The sequence below is a fragment of the Babylonia areolata genome, chromosome 13 (genome assembly GCF_041734735.1).
Source record: "Babylonia areolata isolate BAREFJ2019XMU chromosome 13, ASM4173473v1, whole genome shotgun sequence".
Taxonomy (NCBI): domain Eukaryota; kingdom Metazoa; phylum Mollusca; class Gastropoda; order Neogastropoda; family Buccinidae; genus Babylonia; species Babylonia areolata.
Window position 1 is genome coordinate 39632830 of NC_134888.1, and position 15837 is coordinate 39648666.

The following is a 15837-nucleotide window of genomic DNA, read 5'->3' on the forward strand; positions in this document are numbered from 1 at the left end:
TGGTGAGTCTCGCTCTCCTCCTTCTCCTCCTCTTTATCCTTTTGACGCCATGACCATGCAGGGAGCTCTGGTGAGTCTAGCTCTCCTCCTCCTCCTCCTCTTTATCCTTTCGACGCCATGACCATGCAGGGAGCTCTGGTGAGTCTTGCCCTCCTCCTCCTCCTCCTCTTTATCCTTTCGACGCCATGACCATGTAGGGAGCTCTGGTGAGTCTGGTGAGAAACTTGATTTTGTATATACAGACTAGTCATTTTATATCGCTGCAGGTGGATTATTTTGTGTTTTGGGGGAAACATTTGTACAGATAGAAACTGCTTATTTAACATGTCCCCCCTGAAAACAGAGTATAGCTGCCTACATGGTAGGGGTAAAACAGTCAGACACCCAAAAGCCTACTCATGCTCCATATGAGTGAATGTGGAAGTCCAAGACCATGAACAAAGAAGAAGAAAAAGATTTTACAGATCTGTTGTTTAGTGAGTGAGGAGAAACATTTGTGTATGTCCACCTGTGTACAGATAGACGGATTACTTTTCCTGTACAGGTGGACAAAGAGCAGTTTGACAAGGTGCTGAGGTACTGTGGCTATGGACAAGAAGACACTGATTACTTTACCTGTACAGGTGGACAAAGAGCAGTTTGACAAGGTGCTGAGGTACTGTGGCTATGGACAAGAAGACACTGATTACTTTACCTGTACAGGTGGACAAAGAGCAGTTTGACAAGGTGCTGAGGTACTGTGGCTATGGACAAGAAGACACTGATTACTTTTCCTGTACAGGTGGACAAAGAGCAGTTTGACAAGGTGCTGAGGTACTGTGGCTATGGACAAGAAGACACTGATCACTTTGCCTGTACAGGTGGACAAAGAGCAGTTTGACAAGGTGCTGAGGTACTGTGGCTATGGACAAGAAGACACTGATTACTTTGCCTGTACAGGTGGACAAAGAGCAGTTTGACAAGGTGCTGAGGTACTGTGGCTATGGACAAGAAGACACTGATTACTTTGCCTGTACAGGTGGACAAAGAGCAGTTTGACAAGGTGCTGAGGTACTGTCGCTATGGACAAGAAGACACTGATTACTTTGCCTGTACAGGTGGACAAAGAGCAGTTTGACAAGGTGCTGAGGTACTGTCGCTATGGACAAGAAGACGGGGCGAAGCTGCAGTCGGGAGGCGTGAGAGTTGGGGAAACGGGTTACTTCGTGCGACCAACTGTCTTTTCTGACGTCAAGGATGATATGAGGATTGCCAAGGAAGAGGTGATGGCCTTAAGTTTTGTCTGGGTGGGTGTGGCACAGAGAGAGAGAGAGAGAGGGAGAGAATGTGTGTGTGTGTGTGTGTTTGTGTATGCATAACCTAAGAAAATCAGTTCTGAAATTCCGTAAGTGTTGTGCCACTTTCATGAGATCAGGATCACATCAAATTTGCTTTTATGACGAAGATAAAAAAAAGAACTTCAGATGGATGTTTCTGTCAAGAAAACTGACAGGATTTTGTTACTGTCTTTTTCTTTCTTTTTTCAGTTATGTTTAAAATTTTTTTTTTTTTTTACAATGTTAATGTTTCAGTTGAAGGAGTGAACTATGTGTCTATTGCTAATGATATTTATTAAAGTTTTGACTGGATAAAGTTAACATGTTGAAACTCATTCCTTTGATAAAAATTATCATGCTCAAACTAAATCCTTCTTTGATAATAGTTATGCTCAAACTAATTTCTTCTTTGATAAAAACTGTCATGGTCAAACAAACTAATATCTTCTTTGATAAAACATGTCACGCTCAAACTTGTTTCCTGTTTGATAAAAACTGTCATGGTCAAACAAACTAATTTCTTCTTTGATAAAAAAAATGTCATGCTCAAACTTGTTTCCTGTTTGATAAAAAGTGTCATGGTCAGACTAATTTCTTTGATGATAAAAAGTGTCATGGTCAAACTAATTCCTTCTTTGATAAAAATTGTCATGCTCAGACTAATTTCTTCGATAATAAAAACTGTCATGGTCATACTGATTTCTTCTTCGATAAAAAATGCCATGCTCAAACCAATTTCGTTGATAAAAAATGTCATGCTCAAACTCATTTCTTTGATTAAAAAAAACTGTCATGGTCAAACTCATTTCTTCTTTGATAAAAATTGTCATACTCAACTCATTTCTTCTTTGATTAAAAAAAAAAATGTCATGCTCAAACTCATTTCTTTGATAACAATTGTTATGCTCAAATTTGTTTCTTCTTTGATAAAAAAAATATGCTCAAACTCATTTCTTCTTTGATAAAAACTGTATGCTTAATCTCATTTCTTCTCCAATAAGAATTGTCATGCTCAAATTCCTTTCTGATTGGATAAAAATTGGTCATGGATAAAAATTGGTCACGCCCACACCGGTTTCATCTTTCAGATTTTCGGCCCAGTCCAGACCATCATCAAGTTCAAAGATATCAAGGAGGTCACGGAGCGAGCGAATCGCACCAGCTATGGTCTGGCTGCCGGCGTGATCACCAAGGACATCGACAAGGCTCTGACTCTGGCCAATACTCTGCAGGCTGGCAGTGTGTGGTGAGTTGGGTTCTGTGGTGGGTGTCATGACTGTTTTGTGGTGGGTGTCATGACTGTTTTGTGGTGGGTGTCATGACATGACTGTTTTGTGGTGGGTGTCATGACTTGACTGTTTTGTGGTGGGTGTCATGACTGTTTTGTGGTGGGTGTCCTGACTTGACTGTTTTGTGGTGGGTGTCATGACTTGACTGTTTTGTGGTGGGTGTCCTGACTTGACTGTTTTGTGGTGGGTGTCATGACTGTTTTGTGGTGGGTGTCATGACTGTTTTGTGGTGGGTGTCATGACTGTTTTGTGGTGGGTGTCATGACTTGACTGTTTTGTGGTGGGTGTCATGACTGTTTTGTGGTGGGTGTCCTGACTGTTCTGTGGTGGGTGTCGTGACTTGACTGTTTTGTGGTGGGTGTCCTGACTGTTTTGTGGTGGGTGACCTGACTGTTTTGTGGTGGGTGTCATGACTTGACTGTTTTGTGGTGGGTGTCCTGACTGTTTTGTGGTGGGTGACCTGACTGTTTTGTGGTGGGTGTCATGACATGACTGTTCTGTGGTGGGTGTCCTGACTGTTTTGTGGTGGGTGTCATGACATGACTGTTCTGTGGTGGGTGTCCTGACTGTTTTGTGGTGGGTGTCATGACATGACTGTTTTGTGGTGGGTGTCATGACTTGACTGTTTTGTGGTGGGTGTCATGACTTGACTGTTTTGTGGTGGGTGTCATGACTTGACTGTTTTGTGGTGGGTGTCGTGACTTGACTGTTTTGTGGTGGGTGTCATGACTTGACTGTTTTGTGGTGGGTGTCATGACTTGACTGTTTTGTGGTGGGTGTCGTGACTTGACTGTTTTGTGGTGGGTGTCATGACTGTTTTGTGGTGGGTGTCATGACTTGACTGTTTTGTGGTGGGTGTCATGACTGTTTTGTGGTGGGTGTCCTGACTTGACTGTTTTGTGGTGGGTGTCATGACTGTTTTGTGGTGGGTGTCCTGACTTGACTGTTTTGTGGTGGGTGTCCTGACTTGACTGTTTTGTGGTGGGTGTCCTGACCTGACTGTTTTGTGGTGGGTGTCCTGACTGTTTTGTGGTGGGTGTCATGACCTGACTGTTTTGTGGTGGGTGTCCTGACTGTTTTGTGGTGGGTGTCATGACTGTTTTGTGGTGGGTGTCCTGACTGTTTTGTGGTGGGTGTCCTGACTGTTTTGTGGTGGGTGTCATGACTGTTTTGTGGTGGGTGTCATGACTTGACTGTTTTGTGGTGGGTGTCATGACTGTTTTGTGGTGGGTGTCCTGACTTGACTGTTTTGTGGTGGGTGTCATGACTTGACTGTTTTGTGGTGGGTGTCCTGACTTGACTGTTTTGTGGTGGGTGTCATGACTGTTTTGTGGTGGGTGTCATGACTGTTTTGTGGTGGGTGTCATGACTGTTTTGTGGTGGATGTCATGACTTGACTGTTTTGTGGTGGGTGTCCTGACTGTTTTGTGGTGGGTGTCCTGACTGTTTTGTGGTGGGTGTCATGACTGTTTTGTGGTGGATGTCATGACTTGACTGTTTTGTGGTGGGTGTCATGACTGTTTTGTGGTGGGTGTCCTCACTGTTTTGTGGTGGGTGTCATGACTGTTTTGTGGTGGGTGTCATGACCGTTTTGTGGTGGGTGTCCTGACTTGACTGTTTTGTGGTGGGTGTCGTGACTGTTTTGTGGTGGGTGTCATGACTGTTTTGTGGTGGGTGTCATGACATGACTGTTTTGTGGTGGGTGTCATGACTGTTTTGTGGTGGGTGTCATGACATGACTGTTTTGTGGTGGGTGTCCTGACTGTTTTGTGGTGGGTGTCATGACTGTTTTGTGGTGGGTGTCCTGACTGTTCTGTGGTGGGTGTCATGACTGTTTTGTGGTGGGTGTCCTGACCTGACTGTTTTGTGGTGGGTGTCATGACATGACTGTTTTGTGGTGGGTGTCCTGACTGTTCTGTGGTGGGTGTCCTGACTGTTTTGTGGTGGGTGTCCTGACCTGACTGTTTTGTGGTGGGTGTCATGACATGACTGTTTTGTGGTGGGTGTCCTGACTGTTTTGTGGTGGGTGTCATGACATGACTGTTTTGTGGTGGGTGTCCTGTTTTGTGGTGGGTGTCATGACTGTTTTGTGGTGGGTGTCCTGACTGTTCTGTGGTGGGTGTCCTGACTGTTTTGTGGTGGGTGTCCTGACCTGACTGTTTTGTGGTGGGTGTCATGACATGACTGTTTTGTGGTAGGTGTCATGACTGTTTTGTGGTGGGTGTCCTGACTTGACTGTTCTGTGGTGGGTGTCATGACATGACCGTTTTGTGGTGGGTGTCCTGACTTGACTGTTTTGTGGTGGGTGTCATGACTGTTTTGTGGTGGGTGTCATGACTGTTTTGTGGTGGGTGTCATGACCTGACTGTTTTGTGGTGGGTGTCCTGACTTGACTGTTTTGTGGTGGGTGTCCTGACTGTTTTGTGGTGGGTGTCATGACTGTTTTGTGGTGGGTGTCCTGACTGTTTTGTGGTGGGTGTCATGGCTGTTTTGTGGTGGGTGTCCTGACTGTTTTGTGGTGGGTGTCATGACTGTTTTGTGGTGGGTGTCATGACTGTTTTGTGGTGGGTGTCCTGACCTGACTGTTTTGTGGTGGGTGTCCTGACTGTTTTGTGGTGGGTGTCATGACTGTTTTGTGGTGGGTGTCCTGACCTGACTGTTTTGTGGTGGGTGTCCTGACTGTTTTGTGGTGGGTGTCATGACTGTTTTGTGGTGGGTGTCCTGACTGTTTTGTGGTGGGTGTCATGACTGTTTTGTGGTGGGTGTCCTGACCTGACTGTTTTGTGGTGGGTGTCCTGACTGTTTTGTGGTGGGTGTCATGACTGTTTTGTGGTGGGTGTCCTGACTGTTCTGTGGTGGGTGTCATGACTGTTTTGTGGTGGGTGTCATGACTGTTTTGTGGTGGGTGTCCTGACCTGACTGTTTTGTGGTGGGTGTCATGACTTGACTGTTTTGTGGTGGGTGTCCTGACTGTTTTGTGGTGGGTGTCATGACTGTTTTGTGGTGGGTGTCATGACTGTTTTGTGGTGGGTGTCATGACCTGACTGTTTTGTGGTGGGTGTCCTGACCTGACTGTTTTGTGGTGGGTGTCCTGACTGTTTTGTGGTGGGTGTCATGACTGTTTTGTGGTGGGTGTCATGACTGTTTTGTGGTGGGTGTCATGACCTGACTGTTTTGTGGTGGGTGTCCTGACCTGACTGTTTTGTGGTGGGTGTCCTGACTGTTTTGTGGTGGGTGTCCTGACTGTTTTGTGGTGGGTGTCGTGACTGTTTTGTGGTGGGTGTCATGACTTTTGTGGTGGGTGTCATGACTGTTTTGTGGTGGGTGACCTGACTGTTTTGTGGTGGGTGTCCTGACCTGACTGTTTTGTGGTGGGTGTCCTGACTGTTTTGTGGTGGGTGTCCTGACCTGACTGTTTTGTGGTGGGTGTCCTGACTGTTTTGTGGTGGGTGTCCTGACTTGACTGTTTTGTGGTGGGTGTCCTGACTGTTTTGTGGTGGGTGTCCTGACTGTTTTGTGGTGGGTGTCCTGACTGTTTTGTGGTGGGTGTCGTGACTGTTTTGTGGTGGGTGTCATGACTTTTGTGGTGGGTGTCATGACTGTTTTGTGGTGGGTGTCATGACTGTTTTGTGGTGGGTGTCCTGACCTGACTGTTTTGTGGTGGGTGTCCTGACTGTTTTGTGGTGGGTGTCATGACTGTTTTGTGGTGGGTGTCATGTGTTGGTGGGTGTCCTGACTGTTTTGTGGTGGGTGTCATGACTGTTTTGTGGTGGGTGTCCTGACTGTTTTGTGGTGGGTGTCCTGACTGTTTTGTGGTGGGTGTCATGACTTGACTGTTTTGTGGTGGGTGTCCTGACTGTTTTGTGGTGGGTGTCATGACTTGACTGTTTTGTGGTGGGTGTCATGACTGTTTTGTGGTGGGTGTCATGACTGTTTTGTGGTGGGTGTCATGACTTGACTGTTTTGTGGTGGGTGTCATGACTGTTTTGTGGTGGGTGTCATGACTGTTTTGTGGTGGGTGTCATGACTGTTTTGTGGTGGGTGTCATGACTTGACTGTTTTGTGGTGGGTGTCATGACTGTTTTGTGGTGGGTGTCATGACTGTTTTGTGGTGGGTGTCATGACTGTTTTGTGGTGGGTGTCATGACCGTTTTGTGGTGGGTGTCCTGACTTGACTGTTTTGTGGTGGGTGTCCTGACTGTTTTGTGGTGGGTGTCCTGACTGTTTTGTGGTGGGTGTCATGACTGTTTTGTGGTGGGTGTCATGACATGACTGTTTTGTGGTGGGTGTCCTGACTGTTTTGTGGTGGGTGTCATGACTGTTTTGTGGTGGGTGTCATGACTGTTTTGTGGTGGATGTCATGACTTGACTGTTTTGTGGTGGGTGTCATGACTGTTTTGTGGTGGGTGTCCTGACTGTTTTGTGGTGGGTGTCATGACTGTTTTGTGGTGGGTGTCATGACCTTTTGTGGTGGGTGTCATGACTTGACTGTTTTGTGGTGGGTGTCCTGACTGTTTTGTGGTGGGTGTCATGACTGTTTTGTGGTGGGTGTCATGACCGTTTTGTGGTGGGTGTCCTGACTTGACTGTTTTGTGGTGGGTGTCCTGACTGTTTTGTGGTGGGTGTCATGACTGTTTTGTGGTGGGTGTCATGACATGACTGTTTTGTGGTGGGTGTCCTGACTGTTTTGTGGTGGGTGTCATGACTGTTTTGTGGTGGGTGTCATGACATGACTGTTTTGTGGTGGGTGTCCTGACTGTTTTGTGGTGGGTGTCATGACATGACTGTTTTGTGGTGGGTGTCCTGACTGTTTTGTGGTGGGTGTCATGACTGTTTTGTGGTGGGTGTCCTGACTGTTCTGTGGTGGGTGTCATGACTGTTTTGTGGTGGGTGTCATGACTGTTTTGTGGTGGATGTCATGACTTGACTGTTTTGTGGTGGGTGTCATGACTGTTTTGTGGTGGGTGTCCTGACTGTTTTGTGGTGGGTGTCATGACTGTTTTGTGGTGGATGTCATGACTTGACTGTTTTGTGGTGGGTGTCATGACTGTTTTGTGGTGGGTGTCATGACTGTTTTGTGGTGGGTGTCATGACCGTTTTGTGGTGGGTGTCCTGACTTGACTGTTTTGTGGTGGGTGTCCTGACTGTTTTGTGGTGGGTGTCATGACTGTTTTGTGGTGGGTGTCATGACATGACTGTTTTGTGGTGGGTGTCCTGACTGTTTTGTGGTGGGTGTCCTGACCTGACTGTTTTGTGGTGGGTGTCCTGACTGTTTTGTGGTGGGTGTCCTGACTTGACTGTTTTGTGGTGGGTGTCATGACTTGACTGTTTTGTGGTGGGTGTCCTGACCTGACTGTTTTGTGGTGGGTGTCCTGACTTGACTGTTTTGTGGTGGGTGTCATGACTGTTTTGTGGTGGGTGTCCTGACCTGACTGTTTTGTGGTGGGTGTCATGACTTGACTGTTTTGTGGTGGGTGTCCTGACTGTTTTGTGGTGGGTGTCCTGACTGTTTTGTGGTGGGTGTCCTGACATGACTGTTTTGTGGTGGGTGTCATGACATGACTGTTTTGTGGTGGGTGTCATGACTGTTTTGTGGTGGGTGTCCTGACTTGACTTTTCTGTGGTGGGTGTCATGACATGACCGTTTTGTGGTGGGTGTCATGACTTGACTGTTTTGTGGTGGGTGTCATGACTGTTTTGTGGTGGGTGTCATGACTGTTTTGTGGTGGGTGTCATGACTTGACTGTTTTGTGGTGGGTGTCATGACTGTTTTGTGGTGGGTGTCATGACTGTTTTGTGGTGGGTGTCCTGACTTGACTGTTTTGTGGTGGGTGTCATGACATGACTGTTTTGTGGTGGGTGTCATGACTGTTTTGTGGTGGGTGTCATGACTTGTGGTGGGTGTCATGACTGTTTTGTGGTGGGTGTCATGACTTGTGGTGGGTGTCATGACTTGACTGGTCTTAACTCATTCTGCCACAGCTACATGCCTGCTAGAACTCCCCTGGACCCGCAGTATACTACATGAGAGCACTGCAGAAAAACACAGTGTGGTTCACTAAAATGGCGAAAATTGATGGAGAATTGTTGATTAAATCAGTCAGTCAAACAAAGCTTCGTTTCATTGATTTGATCAGTCAGACAAAGCTTCGTTTCGTTGATTCAATCAGTCAAACAGAGCTTCGTTTCGTTGATTCAATCAGTCAGACAAAGTTTCGTGTCGTTGATTTGATCAGTCAAACAAAGCTTCATTGATTCAATCAGTCAAACAAAGCTTCATTGATTCAATCAGTCAAACAAAGCTTCGTTTCGTTGATTTGATCAGTCAAACAAAGCTTCATTGATTCAATCAGTCAGACAAAGCTTCGTTTCGTTGATTCAATCAGTCAAACAAAGCTTCGTTTCGTTGATTTAATCAGTCAAACAAAGCTTCGTTGATTTGATCAGTCAAACAAAGCTTCGTTTTGTTGATTCAATCAGTCAAACAGAGCTTCGTTTCGTTGATTCAATCAGTCAGACAAAGTTTCGTGTCGTTGATTTGATCAGTCAAACAGAGCTTCATGTTGTTGATTTGATCAGTCAAACAGAGCTTCATGTTGTTGATTTGATCAGTCAAACAGAGCTTCATGTTGTTGATTTGATCAGTCAAACAGAGCTTTGTTTTCATGCTTCTGGATTAGTAAACGGTTCAGTTTAGAATGTCCAATAGAGCTGTACCAAGCAAGAATGAACAAAATTAGAATAGTGTGTTGGTGCGAGAATACTCGTACCTGGTCCACAGGGCAAGTAATCATGGTATGAGAACACTCCACCCGGTCCACAGGGGAAGTAATGATGGTACGAGAATACTCCTACCTGGTCCACAGGGGAAGTAATGATGGTATGAGAACACTCCACCCGGTCCACAGGGGAAGTAATGATGGTACGAGAATACTCCTACCTGGTCCACAGGGGAAGTAATGATGGTATGAGAACACTCCACCCGGTCCACAGGGGAAGTAATGATGGTATGAGAACACTCCTACCTGGTCCACAGGGCAAGTAATCATGGTACAAGTTAGCTCGTACCTGGTCCACAGGGCAAGTAATCATGGTACAAGTTAGCTCGTACCTGGTCCACAGGGCAAGTAATCATGGTACAAGTTAGCTCGTACCTGGTCCACAGGGGAAGTAATCATGGTAAGTTAATTCATACCTGGTCCACAGGGGAAGTAATCATGGTAAGTTAATTCATACCTGGTCCACAGGGGAAGTAATCATGGTAAGTTAATTCATACCTGGTCCACAGGGGAAGTAATCATGGTAAGTTAATTCATACCTGGTCCACAGGGGAAGTAATCATGGTACGAGAACACTCCTACCTGGTCCACAGGGGAAGTAATCATGGTACGAAAACACTCCTACCTGGTCCACAGGGGAAGTAATCATGGTACGAGAACACTCCTACCTGGTCCACAGGGGAAGTAATCATGGTACGAGAACACTCCTACCTGGTCCACAGGGGAAGTAATCATGGTACGAGAACACTCCTACCTGGTCCACAGGGGAAGTAATCATGGTACGAGAACACTCCTACCTGGTCCACAGGGGAAGTAATCATGGTACGAGAACACTCCTACCTGGTCCACAGGGGAAGTAATCATGGTACGAGAACACTCCTACCTGGTCCACAGGGGAAGTAATCATGGTACGAGAACACTCCTACCTGGTCCACAGGGGAAGTAATCATGGTACGAGAACACTCCTACCTGGTCCACAGGGGAAGTAATCATGGTACGAGAACACTCCTACCTGGTCCACAGGGGAAGTAATCATGGTACGAGAACACTCCTACCTGGTCCACAGGGGAAGTAATCATGGTACGAGAACACTCCTACCTGGTCCACAGGGGAAGTAATCATGGTACGAGAACACTCCTACCTGGTCCACAGGGGAAGTAATCATGGTATGAAAATACTCCTACCTGGTCCACAGGGGAAGTAATCATGGTAGGAGTTATCTCATACCTGGGGTGGAGTTAGCTTGTACCCAGGGTGGAGTGAGTTTACTCCTTCAGCCTTGTACCCTGCATCGCTGTGGCTTTGAAACTGGTTTCATTAAAATGGTTTCCATATGTATACAGGGAAGAGAGCTAGCTTCTGTAGTATTTCTGGCTGTGTCCATGCGTATCAGTCTGGAGGAAAAAAAGCAGTTGATTTCAGTATTTTTTCTGCGTTTTTGTGCATCAAGTGTGACTGGAAAGTCTGCTGAGGTTTGTTAACTCCCTGTGGGTTGAATGGGTTAAAATGGGTATCTTGACTTGCCTTAAAGGGTGCCATGACTTGACTTAAAATGGGTTTGGTGACATGTTTGAGACCCCCGCTCCCCCCACCCACCCCCTCCAAAGAGCCTGTTCGTTTGTCATTCATCTCAGCATTGAACCTGGAGTTGTGTTGTGTTGTATTGTTTCAGCGACTGTCGCTAATGTTGTTTGATTAGTGAACTGTCTGCCTGGGGTCTGTCAAGTCTGGCCTTAAAACCTGCCTCTTCCCAAAACAGCTCCTCCCTATATCTGTTCAGTCTCTCTCGCCTCCTATCTACAAATGTTCACATAAGCTTTGTCTTTTGTCTGCTTGTTTCAGAGCTATGCGTGCGGTGTGGAAGTTGGGTGTGAAAGAAACTTTGGTTTGTTTCTGCACAAGATTTTGCACTTTATAAATACTGTTTATTAATGATAACAATAAATTCACAATAGGCAGCAGTCCGCTACATATATGTTTTTGATAATGATATTGATGATTATGACTGATAATAATAAATGTATTTGATAATGATGATAACAGTAAATTCGTCATGGGCGCCACTCTTCAAAGTACTGTACATTTGATAATGATAATAATAACAATAAGAAGAAAATAATGATGATGATTATGATAATGATCATTTCTGTTATTTAAAAAAAACACAGTATTCAGTGGAGTGGAACCCATGGTGAATATCAACATCTCTGTTCACTTTTTATACTATGTTCAGTCAGTGACTGTGTCAGAAACATTATGGTTTGATAACCATTTATGTCTATGGGTTTCTTCGAATGGGGGTTACTGGCAACCATTCATCAGTAATTTGATCAAGCAGTTTTTTTGTTGTTTTTTTTGCTGCCCCATCATCTGCACCATTTCAGTGGCATTTCTCCCACGCCACTCATTTAGATACCCCCATACACGACTACACCTGGGTTCATCTGACACAGTTCCATCATCGGCAGTCTGCAGGGAATCATCGATGTTTGATCAAGCAGTTTGTGCTTATAAGTCTAAGGATTTTATGAGAGAAAAAAAATTTCTGAACTTCTTTTTCTTTTTTTTTTTTTTTTTTTTTTTGTAGGGTCAACTGCTATGATATCCTGACCCCACAAACACCGTTTGGTGGCTTCAAGCAGTCTGGCCAAGGGCGAGAACTGTGAGTGCATATGTTATTTTGTCTTCACTTTTACACATGTAATTGCAACAGTAACTTTCCAGTGCAGTGTTGATGTGATGTGGTTCCCAAATTGTTTCATTGTGGGGAAGCCTTTTGCCGATTGTGTTTGGCGGGGTGCTAGTGAGCGTCTCTGCATTCGTGCAGTGTGTGGGTGTGTGTGTGAGTGTGTGTTGCATGGATGTGTCTTCTGGAGGGCGTCGTGGGTGGGTTAGTGGTTGTTGAGTGTTCAGTGGAGGTACTGTGCCAGTGTATTCCAGCACGGAGGGGGTGGGTTAGTGGTTGTTGAGTGTTCAGTGGAGGTACTGTGCCAGTGTATTCCAGCACGGAGGGGGTGGGTTAGTGGTTGTTGAGTGTTCAGTGGAGGTACTGTGCCAGTGTATTCCAGCACGGAGGGGGTGGGTTAGTGGTTGTTGAGTGTTCAGTGGAGGTACTGTGCCAGTGTATTCCAGCACGGAGGGGGTGGGTTAGTGGTTGTTGAGTGTTCAGTGGAGGTACTGTGCCAGTGTATTCCAGCACGGAGGGGGTGGGTTAGTGGTTGTTGAGTGTTCAGTGGAGGTACTGTGCCAGTGTATTCCAGGGGGTAGGGTGGAAAAGGGGAACGAAATGTAAAGCGCTTTGAGCATTATTTCTGGTAAAAACGCACTATACAAATGTCCATTATTATCATTATTATTTTTACACTTCAAGTGATACAGGATTGGGGTAGGGGAGGTAAGAAGGGGTTGTGGAAGGGGTGGAGGTGTGAGAAGGGGGGGGGGGAGAGGGAACAGTGCATACAGAACTGATGCACGTATGCCGGCAGATGTGTATGCGTGAATGCAATGTATCAATGTTTCACTGTGATTAGAGGTGTTCCCTGCATCAGTGTTTGGCTGTAATTGGATGTGTAAGGTTTAATCTCCCTCAGCCTTTTACAGCCTAAGGGGAAGTGGATTCACATCCACTGCATCTAAGGCATGGCATAGGAAGGCAGGGCCCACTTCTTTCCTTCCGCTGATTTAACCTTCCCCCGACCGGTCAGGTAAATGATTCACACCTTGCTGGAGTAAGGTGCATTTCCCAAGGACACCACACCTTGCCGAAACGGGGGTTTCGAACCCCGATCACAGGTGAACACTGGATCAGAAGGCCAGCCTCTGACCGATTCGGCCACAGGGGGCCGGTTGCACAACAAACTGATCCGCTAACGCCTAGCTGATCAGCTTCTTATCTGGGCAGTTAGCTTAGCGGACCAGCCGTAGCTGGCCAGTTAAAGATTTGCGTTGCACAAGCAAATTTAACTGGGCAGATAGCTACCTGTCCAGCTAAGGCTGTTTCATTGGGAAATCCCGTTCCGAAAATAAATTTGCCCCGTTTCCTGGAGGTGTCTCCTTTCTTTTTTCCAAGAAGCACGTAGGCCTGCTTTCAGTTGCCGAGAATTTCACACTGTTGGATTCAACAAGATGGAGGCAACACCAGCAGCTAAAAAACCTAGGAAGGCCAATTTCTCAGCAAGCGAGACGTTGACTTTGATCGAAGAATTCAAAAACAAAAAGGAGATACTTCAAAGCAAGCTGCGTGCTTCTCTTTCAAACAAAAACAAACAAACTGCATGGCAGCAGATCACGGATGCAGTGAATGCAGTAAGCACAGTGAAAAGAACTGTCAGTGAAATAAAAGAGAAATGGTCGAAACTGTCTACTGAGGCCAAATCACAACTGAGAGCCCGGAAAAACCCTCCTACCGGCTCTGGAAAGTCAGAGGAGATGCCTAACTTAGACATTATGGCTGATATATTTGAGGGGTCAGCACTGATTGAAGGAATCAAGGAAGGCAGCATTGACTCCGGAGAAGGTGAAATTAAAGGTATGTGATGACTTATCCATTTGGAGATTTGGGCAGGGGAAAACACACTTAAGCAAAGAATGTTCATTTCGCTGTCATGCATCTGTGTGTGTGTTGGGGTGGGGGGTGGGGTGTTGGATTACATATTATGTAACACAACGTCTGTAGGTGTCACACTACATACAATTTGGAAAAAAGGCCTATTACTGGGATAAAGGTTGGAGATGTGCTAGTGTGTGTGTGTGTGTGTGTGTGTGTGTGTGTGTGTGTGTGTGTGTGACAATAACACAACAACAATAAAAATAACAAATAATTTTATTCAGTCTTTCCAGGCCATATGGCCCATAGTAACAAGGAGACATACAGTAGTTAACACAATGAGTAAGGTAAACCACAACTCCAAACCCCTACACCCACCCCATCCCCACTCTCTAATTTATTATTTTTAACATTAGTTTCATATTTTCCACAATGTGTACATCAGTTCTAACAGCAAGTTTACCATGTACAGTTTGAGATTCATGTGAATCTTTGAGAAGTGTGTGTGTGTGTGTGTGTGTGTGTGTGTGTGTGTGATTTGATTTCTACTTTGTTAAAATTTTCTGACTAAGTAATATAAAAAAAAAAAGTAACCTATTATATGAAGATGCTCTTGCTGAAACAAATTTAGTCCTATATCCAGTTATCCAATGCCACAAGTAAAATGAATGAACATTAAACAACAACAACAATAACAACAACAAAATAAGGAACATTGAAAAAGGCAGCTTATACCAGTGAAATATAATAATAAAGAAATATTAATCATTTATGTGAGATGACATGGCAGAGTGTTTAAATTGTTGAACTTGGAAACAAAAGGCTCCAGGTTTGATTCTGCCTAACGCCATGCTGTTGTTATCATAAGTAAAAGGTGCTTCAACTACCATTTCTTCTCTGGACCTGAGTGTTTGAGTATCAGGTTTGCTGCCAAGGAATAAAAGCAATAGAACCCTGTCAGAGGGGTGACGTGATCACTCATTTGTTAAACACCTCATTATTCATATTAACACTGCCTCTAAAACCTAATGGCCTTAGGAAGATATTCACTTCTCTTTTTAAATTAGTCTTATTTGTTGAACAAATAATAGAAATAAAATAGGTCTTCAATTAGCTTTGAATTTGTATTTCTCCTTGCTTTGAATTTGTATTTCTCTTTCAGGGTGTTCCATCAGTCTTCCACCAAATCCTGACACAACACTGGAAGAAATGCCCATTCTGATTGTTTCGGATGATACAGGGCACATTGTCTGGAATACAGTTGCTGTTCCTGCCACATCCCTGCCATCTGCCACTGCCACATCCCTGCCATCTACCACTGCCACATCCCTGCCATCTACCACTGCCACACCCTGGCCCTTTGCCACATCCCCACCATCTTCCACTGCCACATCCCTGCCATATACTACTGCCACATCCCTGCCATCTGCCCCATCCCTGCCATCTGCCACTGTCACATCCCTGCCATCTGCCAAATCCCTGTCATCTGCCACATCCCTGCCATCTGCCAAATCCCTGTCATCTGCCCCATCCCTGCCATCTGCCACAGTGACATCCCTGCCATCTGCCACATCCCTGCCATCTGCCACTGTCACATCCCTGCCATCTGCCAAATCCCTGTCATCTGCCACATCCCTGCCATCTGCCACTGTCACATCCCTGCCATCTGCCAAATCCCTGTCATCTGCCACATCCCTGCCATCTGCCACTGTCACATCCCTGCCATCTGCCAAATCCCTGTCATCTGCCACATCCCTGCCATCTGCCACAGTGACATCGCAGCCTCCAACAAATCTGCCTTTCCCATCAGCACATGCTTCAGCTTCTTCACCTGCTGGTTTATCATCAGGCCGTCGTCGCTTTACCAGAGTGCCCCCTGCAGAGAGTGAGACAGAACAACTGTACAC

At 45.6% G+C, this 15837-nt stretch overlaps 1 protein-coding gene across 1 annotated transcript in view; it reads left to right on the forward strand.

The window, feature by feature from the left end:
• Positions 1–15837, forward strand: part of LOC143289271 (retinal dehydrogenase 2-like) — a 46545-nt gene that overhangs the window by 23566 nt on the left and 7142 nt on the right. Inside the window, exons 10-12 of the mRNA XM_076598271.1 lie at positions 1098–1262; positions 2405–2562; positions 11972–12046. Coding sequence (XP_076454386.1) covers positions 1098–1262; positions 2405–2562; positions 11972–12046 — 398 coding nt within the window. The remainder of the gene's footprint in view (positions 1–1097; positions 1263–2404; positions 2563–11971; positions 12047–15837) is intronic.